A 24179-nucleotide genomic window follows, 5' to 3' on the forward strand; every position below is an offset into this window, starting at 1 on the left:
CTTTCTAATAATGTTATTTAACCAGGAAAAAACCCCCAGTTAATTTACAAGGGTGACCTGGACAAAAACAACACTACAAATACATTACACATAAAATTTTCCAAATTATGAAAGATCAGTGATCATCAAAATATAGATAGAAAGAAAAAGTCTAATAACATATTCATAGAGTAGTCAAATAACTCATCCTTTAAAAAATTTTGAATGCCGATCTTTGACTATTTAAAAATATTTAGCATTTGTTTAAACTCACTCAGAGAAAAGTTCCTCCAAGTGTAGCTCATTCTGGAGCTGCTTCCATGCATAAGGGGCGAAGTACTCCTTAACTCAGTGCGAACCCTTGGCATTGTCAATAGGAACAGATTTTGTGAACAAATGTTGTAAGATCCCACACTTAAGGGGAGAAGGCTAAGGATAGCTTTATAAAATTATCTCAGCCTTATAAAATGTGTGTTATCTTGACTCCCTTTGTCCCCTTCCTGATTTCACAGGAAGGGGACAAACACTTTTCCACATCACTGTAAATGCTTTTGAACTGAGCGCCAATAACAAGCAAAATGGTCCCACTCCTCTTTACACTGGAGGGCATTTTGCAAAAATAATTTTAAGTAATCTGACCAGAGAACAGTTGTCCACTTTGCCTTAGTTCATTTTAAATGAGCTTTGGTCCATATAAAATGGTGAAGTTTCTTGATCATGTTCACACATGGCAGGCCCAGAACACCTTAGAGAGATTAAATCTAAACTAGATGAGATGGCCGGAGAGAGGGAGGTTTGGGCTTCTCTGATGAGACTGCTGCCCCTGCAGCCCAGAGCTCAATAAGCAGTAGAAAATGATGGACAGTGTTTTAGATCAGACAAGTTCCAATTTCTAACTTCTTTACTTTACAGCACTTCTCCACTGGGCAAGTTTTGTTTACTTGTGACATCATCACTGAAAAGGAGAGGATCAAAGACAAAGACTGGACATTTTGGGACTAACTTGGATATATAGAGAAAACAACTTCTATGAAAATGTCATGTGGTGTAAGTAATTCTCATGTTTTGTTCTGTGCATATGTATATGCTATAATTTTTTTTAATATATTGCATGTTTATGTTTGCATGCTTTTATTTTTGAAAGTTAGCTGCTTCCTAATCACATATCCCCAGTTAAAAGAACTACTTGCCTGTACAGTGCAGTAAAAAACTCGAGTTGTCTTTGTCCTGTCTTCCTCCCCTCATCAGTCACAGCAGTTAGCCGCCAAGTCTGGTTCTGCTTGAGGTTTCTTCCTGTTAAAAAGGAGTTTTTCCTTCCCACTGTCAGCAGTTGTTCAAAGGGGTCATTTGATTGTTGGGTGTGAGAAAAGAACTGCATTACAAAGTAAATGAATGTTTATTCACAAGTTCATTGTGGATAGTGTCTCATAGAATATAGAGTGCTTCAATTTTTTGTTTGTTACAGCCTTAGTCCAAAATGTATTCAATTTATTTTTCACCTAAAAATTCTACAAATAATACCCCCCCCCCCAAGCAAATGAAGACAAAAAGTTTACTATTCTTGCAAATATTAGATATTATCTATCATGTCCTTTGGCATGACATTCAAAATTGACCACAGGTCAAGACAGATCTGGGCAAGGGTACAGAACCTGTGAAGCTGCTTTCGGGGACATAATGCAACAGCAACTAGAAATCCACTTTTTTTCTTTTCTTTTACGGAGCAGTGTCCTTTGTATAGAGAAGTAGTAAGTCTAAAGTCATATCATATTTTATTATTTAAAAATTATTTTCAATTCAATCAGTTAATTTTAATCCCTGGTCTGGATTCTGAATATTTTCCTGCAATGAAGTGAGCGGTGTTTTTCACTGCATCTATGTGGAGATCATTGGGCTTTTCGGTCAGCTATCAACCCCGCTGTCACCCCAGCTAACACGCGCCACTGGCTGGTTGTTGTGACAATCAAGGAGATTACAATTACGTCATTGCCGTGCGGAAGACGATTGGTTGGCTACCCTGCCTAATCTCAGCGCTGAGCGGCTAAGGTTTTGTTCACCATGTTGGATGAACAGCTCATTTCAGTTACCTCGTGACCAATACTTTTATCATGTCACATAAGCGTCGTGAGCTTGAAGTGTAGAGGATCAGCCGAGTGACGTTTTTTTCCTCAACTGACAGCGTCAAGGCCCAGCGGAACCAACGGAAGGACTGCTGTTTTTATGTGGAGATACAGATACCCATTAGCTAGCTCTGAGTTGTCAGATTGAATACGGCTGTCTAGCTCCTGGCGGTAGATTTTGTCCCACAACAAACGGATTTAACTTGTTAGTCTGTTTGGATGCGCGCTTCTGAGCCGTATTAGGACAGAGTAGAATACAGATACACACACAAAGCTGTCGATGGGGGAATTACTTTGTCTGCCAGCCGTCTGTGAGGATTTCTCTTCTCGTGTTTTGAGTCATGGTCGAAGCTTCGTCACCCTGTCAAACTGATGGGGGTTTCTTTGGAAGCACGCGGCTCGGTGGATTGCTATAATAATATGTGAATAGGGTGGATTGCCGAGGCCCGGGCCTGCCTGCCTCTCTGCGCTGCTGTATTGTAGCCTTGGCTGGGTTACACCTCCTCTGCACCGGATCAGCAGCGTTAATTACGACTCTGAGATTACCTCTGCCATCAGAGTAGCTGTCTGGCCTGTGCACACATCTGAAGGAGAATTCAGTTTGCAATAACCGATGCGATTTTAAGCCGTGTGGTGAGAAAAGCAACGGCGCCAGACCCGAGTGTGTGGCAAACTTGGAACACTTATAAGATGAATGCTCTGCTTCCCATGTGACCTGCTTTAGATCGCACTGTTTTATTAAGAGGGGAAGGTGAATTTTTCCCAGGAGGAGAGGTAGAACAGTCTCTGTGAAGTGCATAGAAGTTTTTTTTCTATTGAATATTTTCGGTTTGTCACTGACAGCAGTGGCACTGTTAAAGCTGCATAGATTGTATGTTTGGGTGTTCCATTGACCATAATATGCTCTCCGTCACTAGTTTCAGACTTCAGTAGTCTAATGGTGTACCTAATAGAAAATTAATTTAGGGGAAGTGGGGCAGAGCCTAGTTAGTATTATGCTAAAACGCCATACCAGATATCGGATAATTTCTGTCAAAGTGATTGACTTTGGACGCTTAAAGGACAAAATATATATTTTCTCTATGTTTGCCATAAGTTGTATTAACCGTGGGGTTGCTGTCTGGTTGCCATTAGTATCATTTTGAGAAGCAGTTTGAAAGGAGGCATTTAAGTATCATTGGATGGCTCTTTGCGGTACAACTGCTGCAAATGTTACAAAAATGATGGCTGCTTACAACGGTGGCTCCTCAGCAGTAGCTGCCCATCACCCCCATCACCACCACCACCAGCTCCAGCACCTACCGCCTCCCCACATGCATCACCACCACCACCACGCGGGCCAGCATCACTTACAGCACCCAGGCTCAGCCGCTGCTGTGCACACGGTCCAGCAGCACACATCAACGGCTGCCGCTGCGGCGGTGATGCTAAACCCCGGACAGCAGCAGCCCTACTTTCCGTCTCCAGCCCCCGGGCAAGCTCCCGGGCCGGCGGCGGCCGCGGCTCCCGCACAGGTCCAAGCGGCTGCAGCAGCCGCTGTCAAAGCTCACCACCACCACCACCACCACCACCATCAGCAGCAGCAGCAACACACGCACCATTTACAGCAGCAGCTGGATATTGAGCCTGACAGACCCATCGGCTACGGGGCGTTTGGAGTTGTCTGGTAAGTGCAGTGCACTGTATCTCTCATAATGTATCTCTGTATCCACTAATACTACTAACACGCCATGGCTTAAAGTCGTTCATTAGTGTTTCGCATCCCTCTCCAGCGACAGTTTTTTTCTTTTCTTTTTTTCATTTCTGTCTCAACCCATAGTCTCTAAACTTAAGCCTGTTGTCATACTGAAGACGTTTACACTGACTTCTGCTAAGTGTTTTTGTTTTGTAAACATTTGCAGTGATACGTTGGCAGTGATAACTGTGGGTGGCTGTAGTACAGCAGGTAGAGCAGGTCGTCTACTAACTGGAACGTTAGTCATTTTCCCCGACGCATCCACTGAAGTGTGAGTGCGTGTGTAAATGTTAGGAAGCGCTTTTATGAATGTGAAATGTGTGAATGGGGCATGTAATTGAACGCGTTTTGAGTGCTCAAATTGAGTAGTGGTAATATGCATATATTTTGTTTTTTGTTTTTTTGCAATTTAGCAAAAAAAATAATAATAAAAAAATCATCTGCTTCTTCAATTTAGCCTCACATTCTGTGGATTGATTTCACTGTCTTCAGCTGATATGGTATGTACTAGACACTTGTAGACATGTAATTGTTAACCTCCCCACCATCACCAAAATAAAAGTTTATCTCCGACTATGATGGTGGACTTAACAGTAATAAACTAAGATCTCGTCTTTCATCCGAACATGCTGACATGTTGAGTTCACTGAACAAAAATGGTACTTCAGTTGTGTATGTACACTTACGATGCATTAGCCATGCAGTGTTTAAACTGTAGCTGATTGTTGTAGAACAAAAAAATAAAAGTTTAACTAAGCCACATCTTTTCTTTTTTTTTTTTTTAAAAAAAAGACGTCTGCCAGGGATGTATGTGACTAATCTTTGATATTTTCATTAGTCTGTACCAGATGTACTAGCCAATGTTGTACATTTTAACTGATGCCCAATGGGGGTAAATAGTTTTAATGACCATCATTGCTAATAAAATCTGTGCCTGATCATTTTGTTAACACTATTATTGTTAGCTTTTTTTTTTTTTTTTTAATAAAGGCGAAAGAATGAGATTCCGGATGCAAACGGTGGAATGGAAAAAGCTTATTTCCATTCCACCGTTTGCATCCGCAAAGGGTGGATGTGCTCTTTATTAGCAATAGGGTGAGGAGTTCAGTCGTTTAGGAGGGTCAGAGTAGAGCCGCTACTCCTCCACATCGAAATGAGCCTCTGAAGCAGTCACCTCCCTGGTAAGGTGTTCTGGCCGGGCATGTCCTACCAGCAGGAGGTTGAACAAAGTATCAGGGCCACACTTGCTTGTGTAGTTGTTAGTCTGTGAGCCGCGTAGGAGAGCAGTGTCCTAACATACAACGAGCTGAAGTGAAACCGAGTGTTTTACTTTTGGGTGACAGTACACAGTCTGAGGGAACGAGAGAGAATGTAGTCAAGATCAGCCAAAACATTATATAGCTGTACACAAAATCACCAATGTGAAATTGACACTCGGTGTTAAATGTAGCACTTTTCAAAGTGTCTGTGTCCACTCTTTTTAGTGTTAAATCAACACTTTTCAAAGTGTTATTTTAACGCTGTACAGAGTTAAAGATTAACCCTGACTAATACTAAGCAGTTTCAACAATATTCTACACTGGTGTTAAGTGTTTTGAAAAAATGGCACAGAATTGGCTGAATTAAATGGCTAATGAACTAATCATTTTATTCAGGTGTGTTGGCCCAGGGTGATATCTAAAACTTGCAGGACACTGGCCCTGGAGGCCTGGAGTTCCCCCACCCCTGCCTTAGATGTTGGAGTCTCATACTGCAGAATAAGAATTAAGACACAGGTGTCGAACTCCAGGCCTTGAGGGCCGGTGTCCTGCAGGTTTTAGATGTGTCCTTGATCCAACACAGCTGATTTAAATGGCTGTCCAGACATTGGGTCACATAGTTAAGACTGAAGCATTAATTATTGGTAGGACTTCTTTGAACAGTCTTGTATGAATAGGGTCTAAAAGACACTTTGATGGTTTGGAGGAAGTAATTACCTGCTCAACTCAGAAAGATCAATTTGAGTTAAAGACTCTAAATAAATATCAATGGTACTGAAAGTAGCTGTAGATGTTACATCTGTGAGATGATTATGAATATTTTTTTCTCTAATGGTTAAAATTTTATTTGTGCGCGATATTCATGAAGTCATTACTAGTTAACACTAAAGGAATGGTTGGCTAAACAGTGCTCTGACTTTTTGTCAGCCCTGGCTGCAGTGCTGAAGAGACCACTCAAAGTGCTGTAGGCCAGGGCTGCGATGAAAAAAAGTGTCCGTGCGATAAATTATTTTGCATACATAGCACTCGTGCAAGAGCTTTGCAAGCCACTTTATTTTTTTTAATTTTTTTTGAGAAGCCATGCTACGTCACAACAATACAGCATAATTGTAGTCTGTTGAGATAACAAATTGTTTTCGTATCAATTAGCCCTAAATTCTACAACAATTTCTACAGTTCCATTGTGTTTGCCACCAGTCCACTGGTAGAAGGTATACGCAGGTGACTCAGAGAATATAATGGAATATGGAAGCGTATTTTCATGCAAAAAAAATATTGAGCTTTATTTTAAACCTTTAAAAGACAACGAAAGACCACAGCCCATGCTGAAGGTATGTCTGACAACAAAGGAAAAGTAAAAGTAAAACGGCGACTGGGAAAATGACTTTCCATGGCTGATTTAAGATGCTAAGCTGCAACTTTTATTTTGTCAGTACTGCTCAAAAGCAGCAAAAAAGAGTAAATTAGATACTTCTTACGTCGTGGGAAACAAGATATTTAAAAGAAAAAAACACCCCATGTCAGCCACAGCTACATTTAACCATACATTTATGTAGTGCTTTATTCAATATGTATATTTTCAGACTTCGGGATGAAATCGGGTTAACCAAATGAAAACCATGCAGGCACAGGAAGAATATGGAAAAACTCCAAAACAAACAAAGACAGGACAGACTAGGAACAGTGGGTTCGCAGTGCCGCTCATTAAACTTTTGAAACTGGATTAATTTAAACATATAAGGCTAACCAGTGTGCGAGCCTCTGAAATTCTCAAATGACTTAAACAAGGACAAGCTTAAATCGCTCCAATTTCTTGCAAGATATAAGAGAAACTAATTTTATTTATTGAATGGGTATTATTTGTGAAAAATAACCTACAAATGCAATAACAAATTTTCTAATATGTATACTAATGGCTGCTTTTCAACAGTGTTAAAAAAAGTTCTAGCAGCACATCAGGACGAAGCATAAAAACATTTATTCTACATCACTAGGTCAATAAATGCACATTTAAATGCAACACAAATTAGGTTGTAAAACTAAAATGCCTTACTTCAGCATAGAATCTATATGCACTGTTTAGCATACAGTACATAAAGGCATTTGTAATACTGTGCATTTTCAGGAGAAAAACCCATACTCTAAAGATAACCTGATCTGAATCAGGTTGCGTGTTCATAAGTTAACATGGTGATCTAGCTAGGTAAAAAGAGAGCCACTTTCAAGACATTGAGAACTCTGACTTTAGGCTCAAAATAGCTCGTTAAGCCATTAATCTTTCTTCATATCCAAGATTGATCAACTGGTACATCATCATAGATACTTAGGGGTTTTGTTTTGTTTTTTGTTTTTTTAGGGGTGCACCTTTCTCACACACACACCAGGTGTCTCTTTGGTAAATAGACTGGTTTATATATATATAGCGCTTTTCTACTCTGAGAACTCAAAGGGCTTTACACAACTTACCTCATTCACCCATTCACTCAAGCACTTTTTTCTATGCTTTTTCAACGTAAATGCTTTCTAACTTTACCCACATTCATACTCCGATGGATGCATCATAGAGCAGTTAGATATTTGGCCACATGGACTGGAGCAGACAGGGATCGAACCACCAACCTTGCTGTGACCTGCTATACCTCCTGAGTCACAGGACCCCTGACTTTGCGTGTCTGCTGTAGTGACTTTAGAAAATGTAGGAATGAAAAGACTTGGAGTACTGCATCTGAAAATCTGAGTGTGAAGATGGAGTGAGTATTTTTAGTGAGTGTGTGTGTGTGCTCACCACTACCCCTTGAAGTTAACATTCAAATAATGCAGTAGTTCATATTGTGCAGTAAATGTAAATTTATGTACATTTTTTATAACACTATTTCCAGCAATGTCATACTCAACAGTTTTCTTTAATGCAAGTACTCCATACGAAAATGGCGTACTTGCATTATATAAAAATTATATAAAAATAACAATAGTAGCAAATAGAAAAACAATATATTTTTGTTAAACTGACCAGAGGTGAAGTCAGTGAGTAAGCATATTGGAAGTTCTGAGTTTGCTTAAATCGAGAGGGTTTTTCTGATTGAAATAGGAGCAATTGCACTAACAATTTAAAAGAAATTTAGAGCTACTTCCCTAGCCAATCATAAGTAACTATGAATGTTAGGCATGCTGTGCATTGCAGTACTTTGATTTAGGCTACCTCTGCTAAGAAAAAAAAATCTGATTATTCTGATAATAATAATTTTCGACACAAACTCAGTTAAATGGTATATGGACTAGAGAGCAACTTGGGGTTAGTATCTTGCCCAAGGGTATTTGGCATGCAGACTGGAGTAGCCAGGGATCGCAACACAAATCTTTCGATTACTAGATGCTCTGCTCTACATCCTGAGCTACAGCCATTCCATTATATACTTAGTTATGTTATGGAGAGTCAAGTGGCACCACAATGAATGGCTAATGAATGCTAAATGCACAATTTAAATGTATAACAGCTGCTGGCAAAGACAACAACGTTAGAAATATTTAAAGGAGTTATGTGTGAATGTTATAAGTGGTGCTTCTGAAAAATGGTAATGCAATAAATTACAGAAAGTGTGTTTTTGGAAATCATTATTTCTAAAAGTCTGTTTCTGGATCGGTTTTACTGGATTACTGATGGACTGTTGGTAGCTAGACTTAAGTGTAGCAAAAGTCATTATACTAAAACTTATCTGCACACAATAGTCTTGAGGCATTGTGTGTGTATGTGTGTATGTGTGTACTCTGTGCACTGCTGAAAGAAGTGTGGGCTGCCTCCTCCACTGATCCTTATTAGCAAAGGTTGAATAGCCATAGCCCATACAGTGTTATTGCCACTCTTTGTCTCCTCTTCCATCAAAATGAGTGAGTAGGGGGAGGTAGTGCAATGGCCCAATCCACCAAGGGAAAGGTTTTACCCAGACAGTCGTCTCTCCCTGGCGCTGTCTGCAATAGTGTAATATCTATGATGGATAAGTTTGTCAAAGTCCTTGCAAGTTGAGCATGCGGACATGACTGGATCACAGAAGTGTCAGTTTTAATGGATGCTCTATTTTTTTTTCTTCATTGTCTCATCGGCTTGAGATGATTCCTTTTGGCATAAGAACACATGCCTCTTTTGTACTCACTGTACTAAAGTCTAGAAAGAAATCGGTTGGTGCAGCGTCCCATGTGCTGGTTCATATTTATGGCTCATAACTGTTTTGTTCTTTTTGTTTTGTTTTTTAGCAGTGCGATATATTCATACTGTTAGACTGTGAATGATTTCATTTGCGGGGAGACCGTGGTTCAGGGGGTTGGGAAGCTCATCTTGCAACCGGAAGGTTACCGGTTCGATCCCCAGCTCTGTCTGTCTTGGTCGTTGTGTCCTTGGGCAAGACACTTCATCTACCGCCTACTGGTGATGGCCAGAGGGGCCGATGGTGCGATATGGCAGCCTCGCTTCTGTCAGTCTGCCTCAGGGCAGCTGTGGCTACAGTACTACAATACTATAGCTTGCCTCCACCAGTGTGTGAGAGTGAATGAATAGTGGAATTGTAAAGTGCTTTGAGGGTCTCGAAAAGCGCTATATAAATGCAATCCATTATTATTATTTTTATTATTATTATTATTCCTCAATTTCAGTTAAATTCAGTTTTAACCTGAAGAAACCTCTGGCAGAACCAGGCTGAGTCAGGGGCAGCCATCTACCATGACCGGTTGGTGCTATAGGAAGGGAGACAGGACAAAGATATGCTATGGAAGAGAGCCAGAGATTAATGATAACTAATGATTAAATGCAGAGAAGTGTGTAACCAAACAGTGAGTGAAATAGAAGCAATCAGTGCATCATGGGAAGTCCCCCAGGAGCCTAGGTTTATTGCAGCACAACTAAGGATTGAGTGTCAACTAAATTATATGCTTTTTTAATAAGCGGAGATATTTTATCTGAATTTCACTCACTCCTCATTCACGCCCCTTTTAGTCTTCAGTGTATATATATGCCCCCTTCACTAATACCTGCTGTTCTCATTTTCATGCGAACATTCTACGATGTCAAACAACTCTAAAAGCGTTTCTAAGAGCATAGATCCTACTCACCTGTTCAGCTGGTCATCATGAATTTCTTGTCCCTCACCCCATCAGACTAAGATCTCAGTCCTTCTTTATCAGATATCTTTCAAGCAGTCCAGGAATCCCAAACTCCCATTTCTAAATGTCATAGTGGAGCCACCACAGAGAGACTGATCACCGCTGGCTGTATAGGGAACCTTCCAGTAGTCATTCTTGCCACTTGGCAATCCGGTCTACTATATCCAAACCTCAGAATTCCTCTCTCCGCTCCATTTAGCAATACAGCAACTCCGGTCGCTTGCTATCCCTGTGAAATCATAACCTCCCAACTTCGATTAGAGGAAGATCAACCACCAGAAAACTTCACGGCGCAGCTCCACTCTTTATCACTCTAAGATGGGGCTCCAGCCCTGTAGAGCTTCCCGAAAATCTGATCCATCACAAAGCCTAACTCCGAAGATATGCGGCTGTTTCCACACCCCAGAAGGGTCTCCCGAAGACATCCTCCCCCCAGATTTCAGACTGGACTGTAGCCTGTCTTAAATAAGTTTTAAAAGAGAGAGGTATTCAATTTCACTGGTCTGACAAGAAGACAAAGCTTATTACAATTCTTTTTAACTTCTCAATGCTCCAACATCCATACAACAAACATAAATAATCCACTTTTGGGCATAAATGAAGACAACGCCTCCAACAGTGAAGCTTTCCTGCACCTTGCACTCCCACCCATCAGCCAGCAAAAGCCACATCCAGCCACCATTTCGCATGTTCCCGGAAGGGAAATACCAGCTCTCTCTTCAGCTGTTCCTCCTATTTAGTGCTTCTCCGCGCTCGGCACTGGGTTGCCAGTTCTGCGGTCTTCCATCCCTCCTTTGCAACTCACCTCAGCAAATCTTCATGGCACCGGGTTGCCAGTTTCTCAGTCATTCATCCTTTCTTTGTTAATCACTGCAGCAAACCTTCCTGGCATCGGGTTGCCAGTTCCTCTCACCTCGGCTTCTCTTTACAATACTTTAGCTAACATTCATGCAACTGGGTATTCAACTATTCATGCTTCTAACCCAGAACCTTTTCTTCCTCCTTGTCGGAGCAGCTCCAAGCAGCACATGGCCAAGTTTTATAGCCCAGGCCCCTTCTTTTCTCTTCCACTCTAATATTGCTCAGTTTTTGCTGGCCTCAGCAATTTCTCCTCCTAGCCCACCAGCTCCAAAACCTTCCCCAGTATCCACTCACCTTCGGCAACAAATCATTGCTACTAAATGTATAGACCGAGCAGAGCTCATTCTTCCACCACTCAACCAGCCCGCTCCCCCCAGGTTGATCGACAGCCACGATGGTCATCATGTGTGGTGTTGCGCCATCTTGGCCAAAAGAGCTCACTCCTCTCAAGTTCCGTTATGCGTTTTCACTAAATAGAAATGTCTTCTGCACCGCTTTTCCCTCCTGAAGACAAGAGCTTGATACCCACTTGACTATCATACTCAATCTTGGTCTGCGATTTGGTGGGACCGGCTTTTACCAGTACCACATTCAGTTTGCTTCTCAAGCAGCTGCTTGCCTGCACAGCTTAATCATTAGTCATCGTGGGGCAGTCTTGACCAGGAACTCTACTGTCGCATCTTTGCTGCCCGTTCTTCATTCTCCTACTTCCGCCTGTATTATTCCAGTCCAAAATACTTCACAGCCCATAAACGGTACATCTGCTCTTACCTGGTTGGCTTCAGCCTCCACACCAGAAATTTCTAAACCTACAGCATCTCTTCCTTGCATGCCTTTGCCACATGGTACACAAGGACAGACCCATTATGCAGCTAGGTGGCCGCACTATTTGCAACAATTACAGCGATTCCTTTTGCCTCATGTCTCAGTGCCACTATCTCCACTCCTTCTCCTTCCTTCTTGTGGCGGCGGCCATTCCCACCCAGCATGCCCCCACAACCACCGCAAGAAATGACTAGCATTAAAAGAAGCCTTAGTAAATCACCCTAACCCAGATTTTGTCAACTTTTTAGTAAAAGTTGTCACCCAGCCATCAGTCTCTTGTACCTGTAAAAATCTCTAGTCAGCTCTCAAAGACCCAGATGCCGTTGACAACCTGCTCACCAAAGAAGTCTGGGAGGGTTTCATAATTGGACACTTCCTTATAACGCCTTTCCCCCTTTTTTGTATCAGCCCACTGAGCATCACTGAGCATTCAGGGAAAAAGCACATCATCATAGATTTGTCTGCAACTCAAGGTAGTCTTATTCCGAGCATAAATAGCCTCATTCCCCGATTTTTCTCTTAAATGCTCAACAGTGAACCATGCCATTTCCCTTGTTAAAATGCAGAGGTGCATGTCTTTCAAAAGCCAATATCACAAGTGCCTTCAAAGTTCTGCTGTTCTTCTGTTCTCATCAAAGGTCTCTAACATCAGGCTCCCATTTTAACCCTGCACTGCTTGCCCCTAAATTCGGATCTTTTATATTGTTGCATTTCCATGCTCACAGTACAGTGGCTACTTCCTGGCATGCATGCTTGAAGCAATGTTCCTGCTCGCCTTCTTCGGGTTCCTGTGCTATTCAGAATTGACCTCTTCTTCAAGGAGATTGTCATCCCTGCTTAAGCGACTTCCACCCAGTCTTTGAAGACTGGCTCATCTTCTCCTCAGAGCAAAACCAACTAACTGGGCAGCCCCCTTTTGATATTTTAATTCAAAATAATCTTGCCTTTAAGCCCCTTTGACTTGCTGACCCATTTCCTCTACCTTAGAAAATCCCAGCACGCCTTACCTTCAGACCATCTCTTCATCACCGAATCTGGCCACATCCCAACATATCATGGTTTCTTTCACACTTTTGCCAAGTTCTCTCGTTGTCTGGAATTTCTCCTAATCTCTTCTCTGGCCACTCCTTTCACATCAGCGTCATTCTTTGTTCCATCCATCCATTCTCTCCCGCTTATCCTTGTCAGTGCCCCGGGTCTGGAGCCCAACCCAACTACCATAGGGTGATAGGCAGGATACACTGTACAGGTTGCCAGTCTGTCGCAGGACTAACACATAGAGACAGACAACCATTCACATTCACACCCACATAGAGATAGCCTACACCAGCATAGGGAGAACATGCAAAGTCCTCAGGCAGGTGGTGGAATCAAACTCAGGACCTTCTTGCTGTGAGGCAGCAGTGCTAATCACTGTGCAACCGTGCTGCCCATTAATTCTTTGTTGTTTTAAAAAAAAAAAAAAAAAAACTACATTAAAAAGTTAGTTTGACTGCAGAAATTACGAGTGGAAGATGGTGGTCGTAAATTTAGATTAAAAGGACGCCTTTCATAAAGTGTAACTTGTTTTGACCAGCCACTTGTCTCAGATGATATAACCCTTGCATGTATACACAAAATGCACTTTTTGAGGTTTGATAATAGTGATGCTTAAAGTTGGTCGTGGGAAATAGTCCTTTAAAAAACAAAAACAAACCAAATCTCAAAAATGTGATGAAAAAATACTGAAATATTTTTATAACTTACTCCAATCCATGACATGATTTGTTCTGCTGATCTATTTATCTAACTTTTCATCCAATGTTATAATTTTTGTGAATTTCTTTTTCATATTCACCCAGGTCAGTGACAGACCCCAGAGACGGAAAGCGAGTTGCTCTCAAAAAGATGCCTAATGTCTTCCAAAACCTTGTTTCTTGTAAGAGGGTATTTCGTGAGCTGAAGATGCTGTGCTTCTTCAAACATGAGAATGTAAGTACATGACAACGTCAAAATGGAGCATATAGTTTCCTCTAGAAAGGAAAAAGAAGTGTGTTTGCCTGCATTATTGCATTCAGCCTGAAAACAGACCACAGCTTTACCTCTGTTCTCAGGTGCTCTCTGCGCTGGATATACTACAACCTCCACACATTGACTACTTTGAAGAAATGTATCCTTTGCTATTGATTTATTCAAAGATTATAACAAGATGCAGGGCCTATAGGAATTACATTTTAAAATCAAGTGTATGAAATTGCGGAGAATTTCATAAGAAATTTTCTTTAGGTCACATTTGGGGTGGCTGTAGCTCAGGTAGGGCAGGTCACTTACTAACCGGAAGGTTGGTGTTTCGATCCCTGTCTGCCTGCCAAATTATTTTGGGCAAGATACTAACCCCAAATTGCTCTGTGATGCACCCATAAGAGTATGAATGCGTGTGAGTGTTAGAAAGCACTTGCAGAAAAAGAGCGAAGAAAAAAAATGTAAATGGGTGAACGAGACAAGTTGTGAAAAGTTATAAAAAGCACTTTGATTGCTCATAGTAGAGAAGTGCTCTATAAGAACCAGTCCATTTACCATTAAATAAAACAAAGTATGACTGAGGGTGTATTGAGTGCTGGCCTGATAGATAGCATCATGGCTAAACTGGAAACCTGGACCCTCCATGGCCGTTTGCCAAGACTACGTGATACACCCTCTGTAGGTCTAGTAGAAGATGTGAATGTAGCACTACTGCAACCATCACTGAATCAGCTGATCTACACCACAGCTGCAGTGATCACTGAGCTGCCTGGCTATAAAATGAACAGTTACAAGGAGCATTGCTCTCCGTGGAGAAGGTGACTAGAAAGGGGTGCCTAAGAAGTACAGCAAGCTGTCTTGGAAACTGCCAAGTAGAGGTATACCAGAGAAACAGAAGGCAGGAGAATAAACCAGCTGTACTGTACTGAACCATCCAAGTGGCAGTGTAACAATGTGAGAACAGGCCCACCAAGAGTGGAGACGGAGCAAGACTGGAAGAGCATATGGGAGAAGGATGCAACCCATAACAATAAGGCTCAGTTGATAGTGAATCTTAAAGCCGACCACAGCAATCTCCCTGAACAGGGTCCGGTAGTCATCACAGGAAAGGGTCTCCGGTATGTAGATATGAACAGCACCTGGTCCTGACATGATTCACACCTACTGGCTGAAGAAGCTGACTGCACTCCCTGAGCATCTGACAGCACTAATGGACCAGCTGCTAGTAGATGAGATATGTGGATTGGCTAACTAAAGCCCAGTCAGTCCTGATCCCCACAGTTGGATATTTTACAAGAAAGCCTATAACTCAACGCCCGACAAATGAGTCACGGAATGCTTAAAACTATATAAAATCAACAGGGCCATAAGAGCCTTCGTCAGGAATTCAATGGGGATGTGACAAACACTAGAGGCCAACTTCAAGCCAGTGGCACAAGTCAACATTAAGTGCGGGCTTTACAAAGGAGATGCTCTGTCCCTATTGCTGTTCTGTATAGGCTTGAAGCCCCTCAGTGAGATCACTGACAAAACTGGCTATGGATACCAACTACACAATCCACCAGTCACCAGGTACCTCCGCTGCATGGATGACCTCAACCTTTATGCCAGGTATGGACAGACAAACTGGTGATGGTTAACTAACCAGATATAGTAGTGGTGGAAAAGCAGAAGAAGATGGCCATAGTGATAGATGTAGCTATACCAAATAATGGTAACATCAGGAACAGGGAACACGAGAAGCTCAAAGTACTAAAAGTTGAGGGAAGGACTTGAGAAGATGTGAAGGAAACAGTGGTCCCAGTGGTAACTGGAGCACTCATTGCAGTGACCCCCCCACACTGGGCGGGAGGCTCCAGCACATCACAGGAACAACATCCATGATCTCTGTCTACAATAGCGCAGTCCTAGGAACAGCAAGGAACTGTAGAGGACTCTGAAGCTCCCAGGCCTCTGGTAGAAGACCTGAGTTTGAAGGATAATGACCGTCCAGAGGGCGAGAGGGGAATCACAATCACAGTGGTCACTGAGATGCCAAGTAACGACTCTCAGCCTTCGAAAGCCGCTTGAAGAGGTATACCAGAGAGATAAAATCAGCTGTACTCCACTAAACCATCCAAGGTGCATTCTCAGTGGCAGGGGGAAAGCCCGACCAAGTCTGGAAAAGCAGCAATACTGGAAAAGCATATGAGAGGAGGATGCAATCCATAACAGCAATGCTCAGTGGCTAGTGGAGCTAAGAGCAGACAGCAGCAGTGGAAGAGCATATTAACTGGAAGGGTGGTGGTTCGATTCTCATCTGCTCCAGTCTGCCTGCCAAATTATTTTGGGCAAGATACTAACCGCAAGTTGCTCTCATAGGAGTATGAAAGTGTTTGAGTGTTAGAAAGCACTTACAGAAAAAGAGCAAAGAAAAATCATGACTAGTCGGACTGCACCGGGCCCTGACATGATTAGTGCCTACAGGCTAAAGAAGCTAACTGTACACCATAAGCTGTTAACAGCACAAATGAACCAGCTGCTAATAATGGGACACACCTAGAATGGCTAATTGAAGGTCTGACAGTCCTGAATCTCAAGGATCCCCAGAACGGACTGGTCCTGTCTAACTACTGGTCAATAACCAGCCTCAGCACAAGATGTAAAGTGCTGGTCCTCATAGTGGCTAAGACGAACGGGCACATAAAGTCACACAGGATCTTAGCTTGCCCATTCTCAACCAATCTCAGGGGCATATTCCATTTGGACTTTGGGACTTCCAGGCCATACTAAGCACAGATATTCCTGTATACTATGTCAGCATATATGCCCTGCGTACTAGCATCTTGTACCATGCTGTTATGTGCTGGATTGTCTCTTTGCGCTGCCTGCACCTAGTGTCTTGCCTGGTGTGGTAGAGCACCAACACTGTGGATCTTGTGCTCAAAGCTTATTCCTATGCTACCATTATTAGTGCCTCTGTGTTGTCTTTCAGTCCAGCTTTGTCAAGGCATTGATGTTACTTGATATCAGCCACTTTTTCTATTTTACAGTGGTACATGCTGTACAGGGGCCTGTCCTTCTTTGATGGTCCCACTTCTTGCTCCTCTTCTTTTTCGGGTTTCTGTTGTCTCAGATACTGACTCACATGAGCAGTTTTGCCCATCTTCCTGATTCATGGATCTTTGTTTCATCCTGGATAGTGGTTCTGACTAAGCCTCAGCCTCCTTCCTTACGCTTAGCATATAGTCTCAGGGTGCTGGACTTGGGGTAAAATGCTCCATGCATGGTAAGGAGCTTTCTTTTGCCTTTGCTCTTGGCTTCTATCTCTTTCTTTGGCTATCTTATTTTCCCAATGGGGGTATCTGATCAAAGGCAGGATCTTGTTCTTGCCATTCTGCTGACTCCTCAGGACTTGTCTTACTTTCTGCAGGTACTTGGAGGTTGCAGATTTTGTAGCGACCCCTTAATGGCTCCCATTTGCCTGTGGGATTAAGTACTTGTAGCTGTCCTTGATGTCTGCAATGTTGCCTCCTGGTAGTACAATCCCCTCAGTTTTGACTACTATCCCTTTCTTTGTTACATTTTGTTTCACTGACTACACTTCTCCAGTCCTAATGACACTGGATTGTCGTTGCTGCAGATCCTAGTGGTATGGATCAGTGAATCGATGTCTTGTTCACTCCTGGCATGCAGCTTGAGGTCATCCATGTGGAGCAGGTGGCTGATGATCGCTCAATTTCTTAATCAGTATCCATAGCCAGTCTTGTCAAATATCGCACGGAGGGGTTTCAGGCCTATGTAGAACAGCAGTGGTGACAGATCATCTCTTGTGCTTTTGTGTTGTTTGCCACTTCTTGATGAACGTTCTTAGGGTTTTGTTGATCTTATATATTTCTAGGCATTCCAGGATCCATGTGTAGGGCATTGAATCATAGGCTTTCTTGTAAGGAGTCCAGGAGGTGCACAGATTGTTCAGTCACAATCTTGAGTGACTGCTCCATCTACCAGTAGCTGTTGTTTTACCCCTCTGATGTTCCTGCCAGTTCCATTCTGTGCCCCACTCATATATTGAACTATGTGCCTGTTCATCTTAGCCGCTATGATGCCTGACAGTTGCTTCCATGTTGTACCGAGGCAGGTTATTGGCCGATAGTTGTACTAGACCGGTGCCTTCTGGGGATGCTTGGGCATCAGGATTGTCCAGGCTTCAGTTAGCCATTCTGAGTGCATTTCACCCATTTGCAGCTGCTTCATTTATGTTGCCAGACGCTCAGAGGCCCTTTCTATGACGTCTGCCACTGTTACTGGATGTTGTTCATTGGGGGGTGCTGTAGTCTACTCTTGGCTCCACCAGCCTCTGAGGATTGTTGATATGGGTTGTGTCTTTCTCCCATATGCATTTTCAGAGTTACTCTGTCTCCAGCCTCAGTGGGGCTGTTCTCATATTGCTACCCTGCTACTGAGAATACACCTTGGATGGAGTGGAGTAAACCAGCTGTACTCCATGAAGTGGAGTACAGCTGGTTTATTCTCCTGGCTTCTAGCTCTCTGGTATGCCACTTCAAATGCACCTTGAAGAGATAGTATACCTTGCCAGCAGCAGGCCAAAGCCGTGAGTCTTTGTTTGGCAGGTTCTAAGTCCTGAGTTATGGGCAGCTTGCAGTACTTCTTAAGCATCTCTGTCTTCATAATAATTTTCTGCATCTTATTTATATTTAAACCAGTGTCTGACCCTGTATGTGTGGGGCCGTTAACATGTTCCCTAACGTTAAAAGACCCTGTAAAGCCGTGTTACAGGATACGTCATCATCAATCAACTTGTACGTTTGAAATTAGGAGGAGAAACAATTCCTAGGAGACTTGCACCAGGAAAGGTATCCAGCGTAAAAATCTACTAAATCAAAATACCTGTGGTAACCCCCTTTAAATAATTTTTTTTTTTTTGTGGTTATTCTGATTTCTGGAATTCATGGGAATTCTTTTTGCCCATCTGCCCAAGATGGAAATATGGTAAGGCCTTAAGGCTACGCAGAAAACAAAAGTGTGAATTAAGTTTAGTGAATTTTAACAAGTTTTGGTAACTGCAGGTATTTACACTCTGCAATGATCTGTTGTGTAATGCTTTTTCATTCCAAATACCCATACTTTATGTGAAAGAAGATGCCAGTTTACATTTTCATTTCTAGAATGCTGCTAGTGATTAACATAAGATAACTGGAAAGGTAAGAAAACAATGCAGTGATGCTGATGCCTAAACTCTATCTTAGAAAATAAAGCGCATCTTTATTATAACTATACTGTCTTTCTCAGGTTCTCATTGAGATTTACTGTTTATGTTCTTGCACATATTTGTTTTTCTTTTAACCTTAATTCCTCTTGATCAGCTATGTAGTAACTGAACTGATGCAAAGTGACCTCCATAAGATCATTGTATCACCGCAGCCTCTGAGCTCAGACCATGCCAAAGTTTTTCTTTATCAGATTCTGCGAGGTAGGTCTTCTTTTCTTTCAGATATCTCTATGGTTACATTTATCCAAGTTCAGCCCATAGAATGGTCTCAAGCGTTGGTACTGATGAAGTTGTACAGATATACTCAAGGTTGAACAATAATACAGGACTCTTCAGAATTCTGCATCTCTTGACTACAACAGATTTGAAAACTAAATTATTAATGAAATGTGACTAATTCAGTGACCTTCAGTTTTAATTTAAGATTTTTATATGGGAAATCTTTATATTGTATTTTTAACCGTTATAGCTGTTTTTACATGGCTGAAAAAATTATCAAAGTCTAGTCATGAATGGAAACAGTTTGGCCTTGTTATTTCATGAAATATAGAGGTGGTCTACATTTCACTTGGTGATAAATTTGTGAGTAGGATTTGTTGGTAAAGACTTTTTGAGTTTGAGGATTGGGTTTACACTAGGAAATTCCATAATAAAAGGAAAACCTTTACACCCTAAAGAGTTTAAGGCACTCAAATTACATAGGGGTGGGTTTACCATTTTTATAGCTTTTTTGGGTCTCATAGCTTAAGAATGAGTACTGGGGATATTCACATTAATATTTCACAGTTGAGGAAAAAAGTACATTTACCATCTGTTTAAAAACTGCAATAAAAGCTACAAACCTATTTCCAAAAAAGTTGAGATGCTGTGTAAAATGCAATGACTCACAAACCTTATAAATTTATATTTTATTCACAACGGAACACGGAAAATATCACATGCAAAACTGCAGAAAATGTACAATTTAAAAAAAAATATTAGCTCATTTTAAATTTGACAGTTGTGGTCAAATGTTTACATGCACTCATGAGGATGGATAATTCTGATACTGATTTCTGTAAACATCTTTTGTGTTTTTTGCAGGGTGAAGTGAATATGCACTATACATCTTTTTTGAATTAAAAAAAAAAGAAAACTGGGTGCACAAGTTTGACTTTATTTTTGATTTTCTCTAATCCACATACAATATAGAGGAACAAGTTGGTATGCCTTGACTGTTAAAGTTAAGACATTTTAGAACCTTCAGTGGAACGTATTAAAAGGTTTGAGTGTATGTATATATTTGAGCATGCACGTATATACTTCACAGTATCTTTCCTGTTCCGAGGACTGTGCTCTTCTGGACAGATGTCTCAGGTGTTGTTTCTGAGATCTGAAAAATATGACCTAGAGCCACTCATCCAACTTGGGTGTCACTACACCGAGTGCTCAGATTACCACAGGGACAGCTATTCACTTCACCTTCCACATCTTCTCAGGGTCATCTCTCAGCCCTTGGTACTTCTTGAGCTTCTCGTGTTCCTTTTTCCTGATGTTGCTATCACTCAGCGTAGCTATATCTATCACTACGGCTGTATTAATCTGCTTGTACACCGCTAGGGTGTCTGGTTACCCATCACCAGTTTGTCTCTCTGTACCTGGAAGTCCCTAAGGATCTTAGCTTATTCCTATGCTGCCATTATTAGTGCCTCTCTGCTGTCTTTCAGACCAGCTTTTTCATCCAGAAATCTGATCTGCCCTTGGTACATTAGCAGCCTAGTACTAGTGTACCTCCATGATGATTTTTCCTTTTCTTTCTCGGATTTCTGTTGGCTCAGGTATTTCTTAAGCACATGAGCAGTTTTGCCCATCTTCCTGACTTTCGATCTTTTGATCTTTGTTGTTTTATCCTGGATAGTGGTTGTGACATTCACTAGGCCTCAGCCTCCTTCTTTCCACTTAGCATACAGTCTCAGGGTCCTGGACTCGGAGTAAAACGCTCCATGCATGGTAAGAAACTTTCTTTTGTCTTTTTCCTTGGCTTCTATCTCCTCCTTTGGCCATCTTATTTTCCCAACAGGGTATCTGATCACAGGCAGGACATTGGTGTTAATTGCCCCGGATCTTGTTCTTCCCATTCTGCTGACTCCTCAGGACTTGCTTTACTTTCTGCAGGTATTTGGTGGTTGCAGATTTGCTAGCGGCCTCTTCATGGCTCCCATTTGCCTGTGGGATTAGGTACTTGTAGCTGTCCTTGATGTCTGCAATGTTGCCTCCTGGTAGTACAATTCTCTCTGTAACAAAGAAGGGGATAGTAGTCAGAACTATCTGACTACACTTTTCCCAGTCCTAACGGCATTGGAATGTCGTTGCTGTAGATCCTACTGGTATGAATCAGTGAATCTATAGGGGTGTCCAAATTCATAGGCTGCATCCTCCTGAGGACCCGGCCTTCGCGGTCTACGTGGGCTGGGTCCTCCAAAGGCCGGCTAGGCCAGAAGTGAGCGGCTGTGAAATTGGACGGTCTAGCCTTTAGTTTTGCATCACCAGCTGTCTCGGTGGAGTTTAATAAACTCGGCCGTCTGCTCCTTTCTGTCTAAAATATAACAGGACACTGGCGTAAATTCTCGATCATCTCACACTTCTGTTTAATCAGTTCTCTGTTTGGTGTTTATTTAGCTGTGTGAAAACTATAACTTTAATCTCAGCCAAACCGATTTACTCACGAACAAATAAAACACTGAAAAAGCCAAACAATAACATTTTTAAGTTTTCTAAGTGACTTATATATCATGTTTAACCTGTTTAGCGAAAGACCGCGGGTGGGTTGTGCGGGGAGTTCGCTGTTATCGCCCAGGCTAGCTATCAAGCTGCTGGGTAACAGACGTCTCCGAAAACGTCAGAGCACTTTTGCAAATATGTGATGTCTTGATAAACCCAGCAGATATTTGGAGTTTACACAGCTACATTCTTGCCTGAAAATATCTTAAAAGTTTAATTTGTGACCCAGAAAGAGTAATAAGAGTAATATTAAAACTTAGTAGCAGCCGCCATTATTAGAAACTGAAATTGGCTGGGCCACGCTATGAATTCTGGGATATGGTGGGCCACAAAGGATACACCCGACCCATCCTTCAAATTCGGGGAAAAGGAGGACGCGTTTGTCGGCTGCATTCGGAGGAGTCTACGAATTTGGACAGCCTTCGGCGCGTTGCTGTGAGGTAATCGGTCTACAAATGCGGCCTCAGGAGGATGCAGCGGATGAATTTGGACACCCCCTTTGTCTTGTTTACTCCTGGGATGCAGCTTGATGTCATTCATTTGGAGCAGGTGGCTGATGATTGCTCAGTTCCGTAGTCAGTGTCTGTCGCTTGTAGGTCTTGTCAATGATCTCACTAAGGGGTCTTGCCTATGTAGAACAGCAGTTGGGACAGATCATCTCCTTGGTAGATCCTGCACCTGATGTTGACATGTTCCGTGGGTTGGCCTCTAGTGTTGTTCGCCACATCCCCATTGAATTCCTGATATTGTATAGTTCTAGGCATTCCAGGATCCATGTGTGGGGCATCGAGTCATAACACCTTTCTGCAGCTCCAATAGTTTTGCTAACTTCCCTCTGCACTACATTGGTCTTCGCCCCTAGTCTCCTTCTCCATAGAGGATGGTGATCCTTGTGGCTGTTCATCTTATAGCCAAACAAAAAAAGTGATCACTGTTGTCGTGGTGTAGATCTGCTGATTCGTTTTGGTAATGGCCATTTTAGGGATTTTCTGTAATGCTGCATTCACATCTTCTAGTAGACCTTCAGAGGGTCTTTCATATAGTCTTGGTAATTGGCCATCAAGGGTCAAGGTTTCCAGGTTTGCCATGGTCCTATCTCTCAGGTCAGCTGCTCTCGCACTCAATGCACCTTCAGTCATATTTTTGGGGCTTGGTATGTAATTTTGGGTCGGGGTGATGATGATAGGGAGGAGGCCCTGGGGTAGACCCAGGACACGCTGGAGGGATTATAGCTCTCGGCTGGCCTGGGAACGCCTTGGTGTTCCCCCGGATAAGCTAGAGGAGGTGGCTGGGGAGAGGGAGGTCTGGGCTTCTCTGCTTAAGCTGCTGCCCCCGTGACCTGGCCCCGGATAAAGTGGAAGAAGATGGATGGATGGATGGATGGGTGATGATGATAGCAGTTGCATCTTCCGAATATGAGCAGTTTTTCTCTGGGAAGACAACACTAGATGCAGAACTGTGTCTAAGATTACATGCTTGTGATCAGTAGGGCTGGGTTTCTAGAATCGAATCGATTCGATTCCGATTCACAAGGTCCCGAATCGATTCAATCCACGATTCGATTTGATTCTATTTTAATCGGGGAAATTTTGCCTCAGTCAGAAATATTATAATTTTGATCACGTATCAGTACATTTCCATATTTTTATATCTATAAAAAGTAAGCTGACACTTGCAAGACTTTATCAAAAGTGTAAGCATCACAGCAGATGCCTTTGTGTCACTGAGGATAAAACACAGAAAAACATGAAGGCGACTTTCCTGGCCTGGGATTTTATAGCAGATAACCTTAAAAATGTTCTGCAGTAGATCAAAAATGAAAGAAAGTCATTAATCAACATATGAACATTACCTGGTGCTGCTGAAGTGAAGCAGGGCAAAGTTACAGAGGTTTTATTAAAGACACAGCTAAGCGTTTTGCAATTTTGCATAATTTTAAAAAGTTTAAATTTGTTCAGTAGCCTATTGAACAGCAGAAATGAGGCTTTCTTTTCGGGAGTAATTAAAAGGGAAAAGAAACAGCGGCCGACAGCACCGTAAATGACAGTAGACTTGCGCGTAATAAGCAAGCGAATAATGCAGAAAAAAGATCTTTTGATGGGAACCTGTTCTTGAAGTACAGAGAGAGAGAGAGACCGCGAGCTCTGCTTGAAGTGTGATTTTTATCGTGGTGGAAGCAAAACAGCAAACTAAGAAGGCATTCATGACGATGTTTA

The 24179-nt window shown here is 42.1% G+C and overlaps 1 protein-coding gene across 1 annotated transcript in view; it reads left to right on the top strand.

Moving 5' to 3' along the window:
* Positions 1 to 2021: 2021 nt before the first annotated feature.
* nlk2 (nemo-like kinase, type 2) overlaps positions 2022 to 24179 on the top strand; it is a 60412-nt gene continuing 38254 nt past the window's right edge. Inside the window, exons 1-4 of the mRNA XM_063492363.1 lie at positions 2022 to 3765; positions 13772 to 13901; positions 14024 to 14079; positions 19298 to 19404. Of these exons, the coding sequence (XP_063348433.1) occupies positions 3281 to 3765; positions 13772 to 13901; positions 14024 to 14079; positions 19298 to 19404 (778 nt within the window). The 5' untranslated portion in view covers positions 2022 to 3280. The remainder of the gene's footprint in view (positions 3766 to 13771; positions 13902 to 14023; positions 14080 to 19297; positions 19405 to 24179) is intronic.

This window comes from Pelmatolapia mariae, linkage group LG14, assembly GCF_036321145.2.
Source record: "Pelmatolapia mariae isolate MD_Pm_ZW linkage group LG14, Pm_UMD_F_2, whole genome shotgun sequence".
NCBI classification, from domain to species: Eukaryota; Metazoa; Chordata; class Actinopteri; order Cichliformes; family Cichlidae; genus Pelmatolapia; species Pelmatolapia mariae.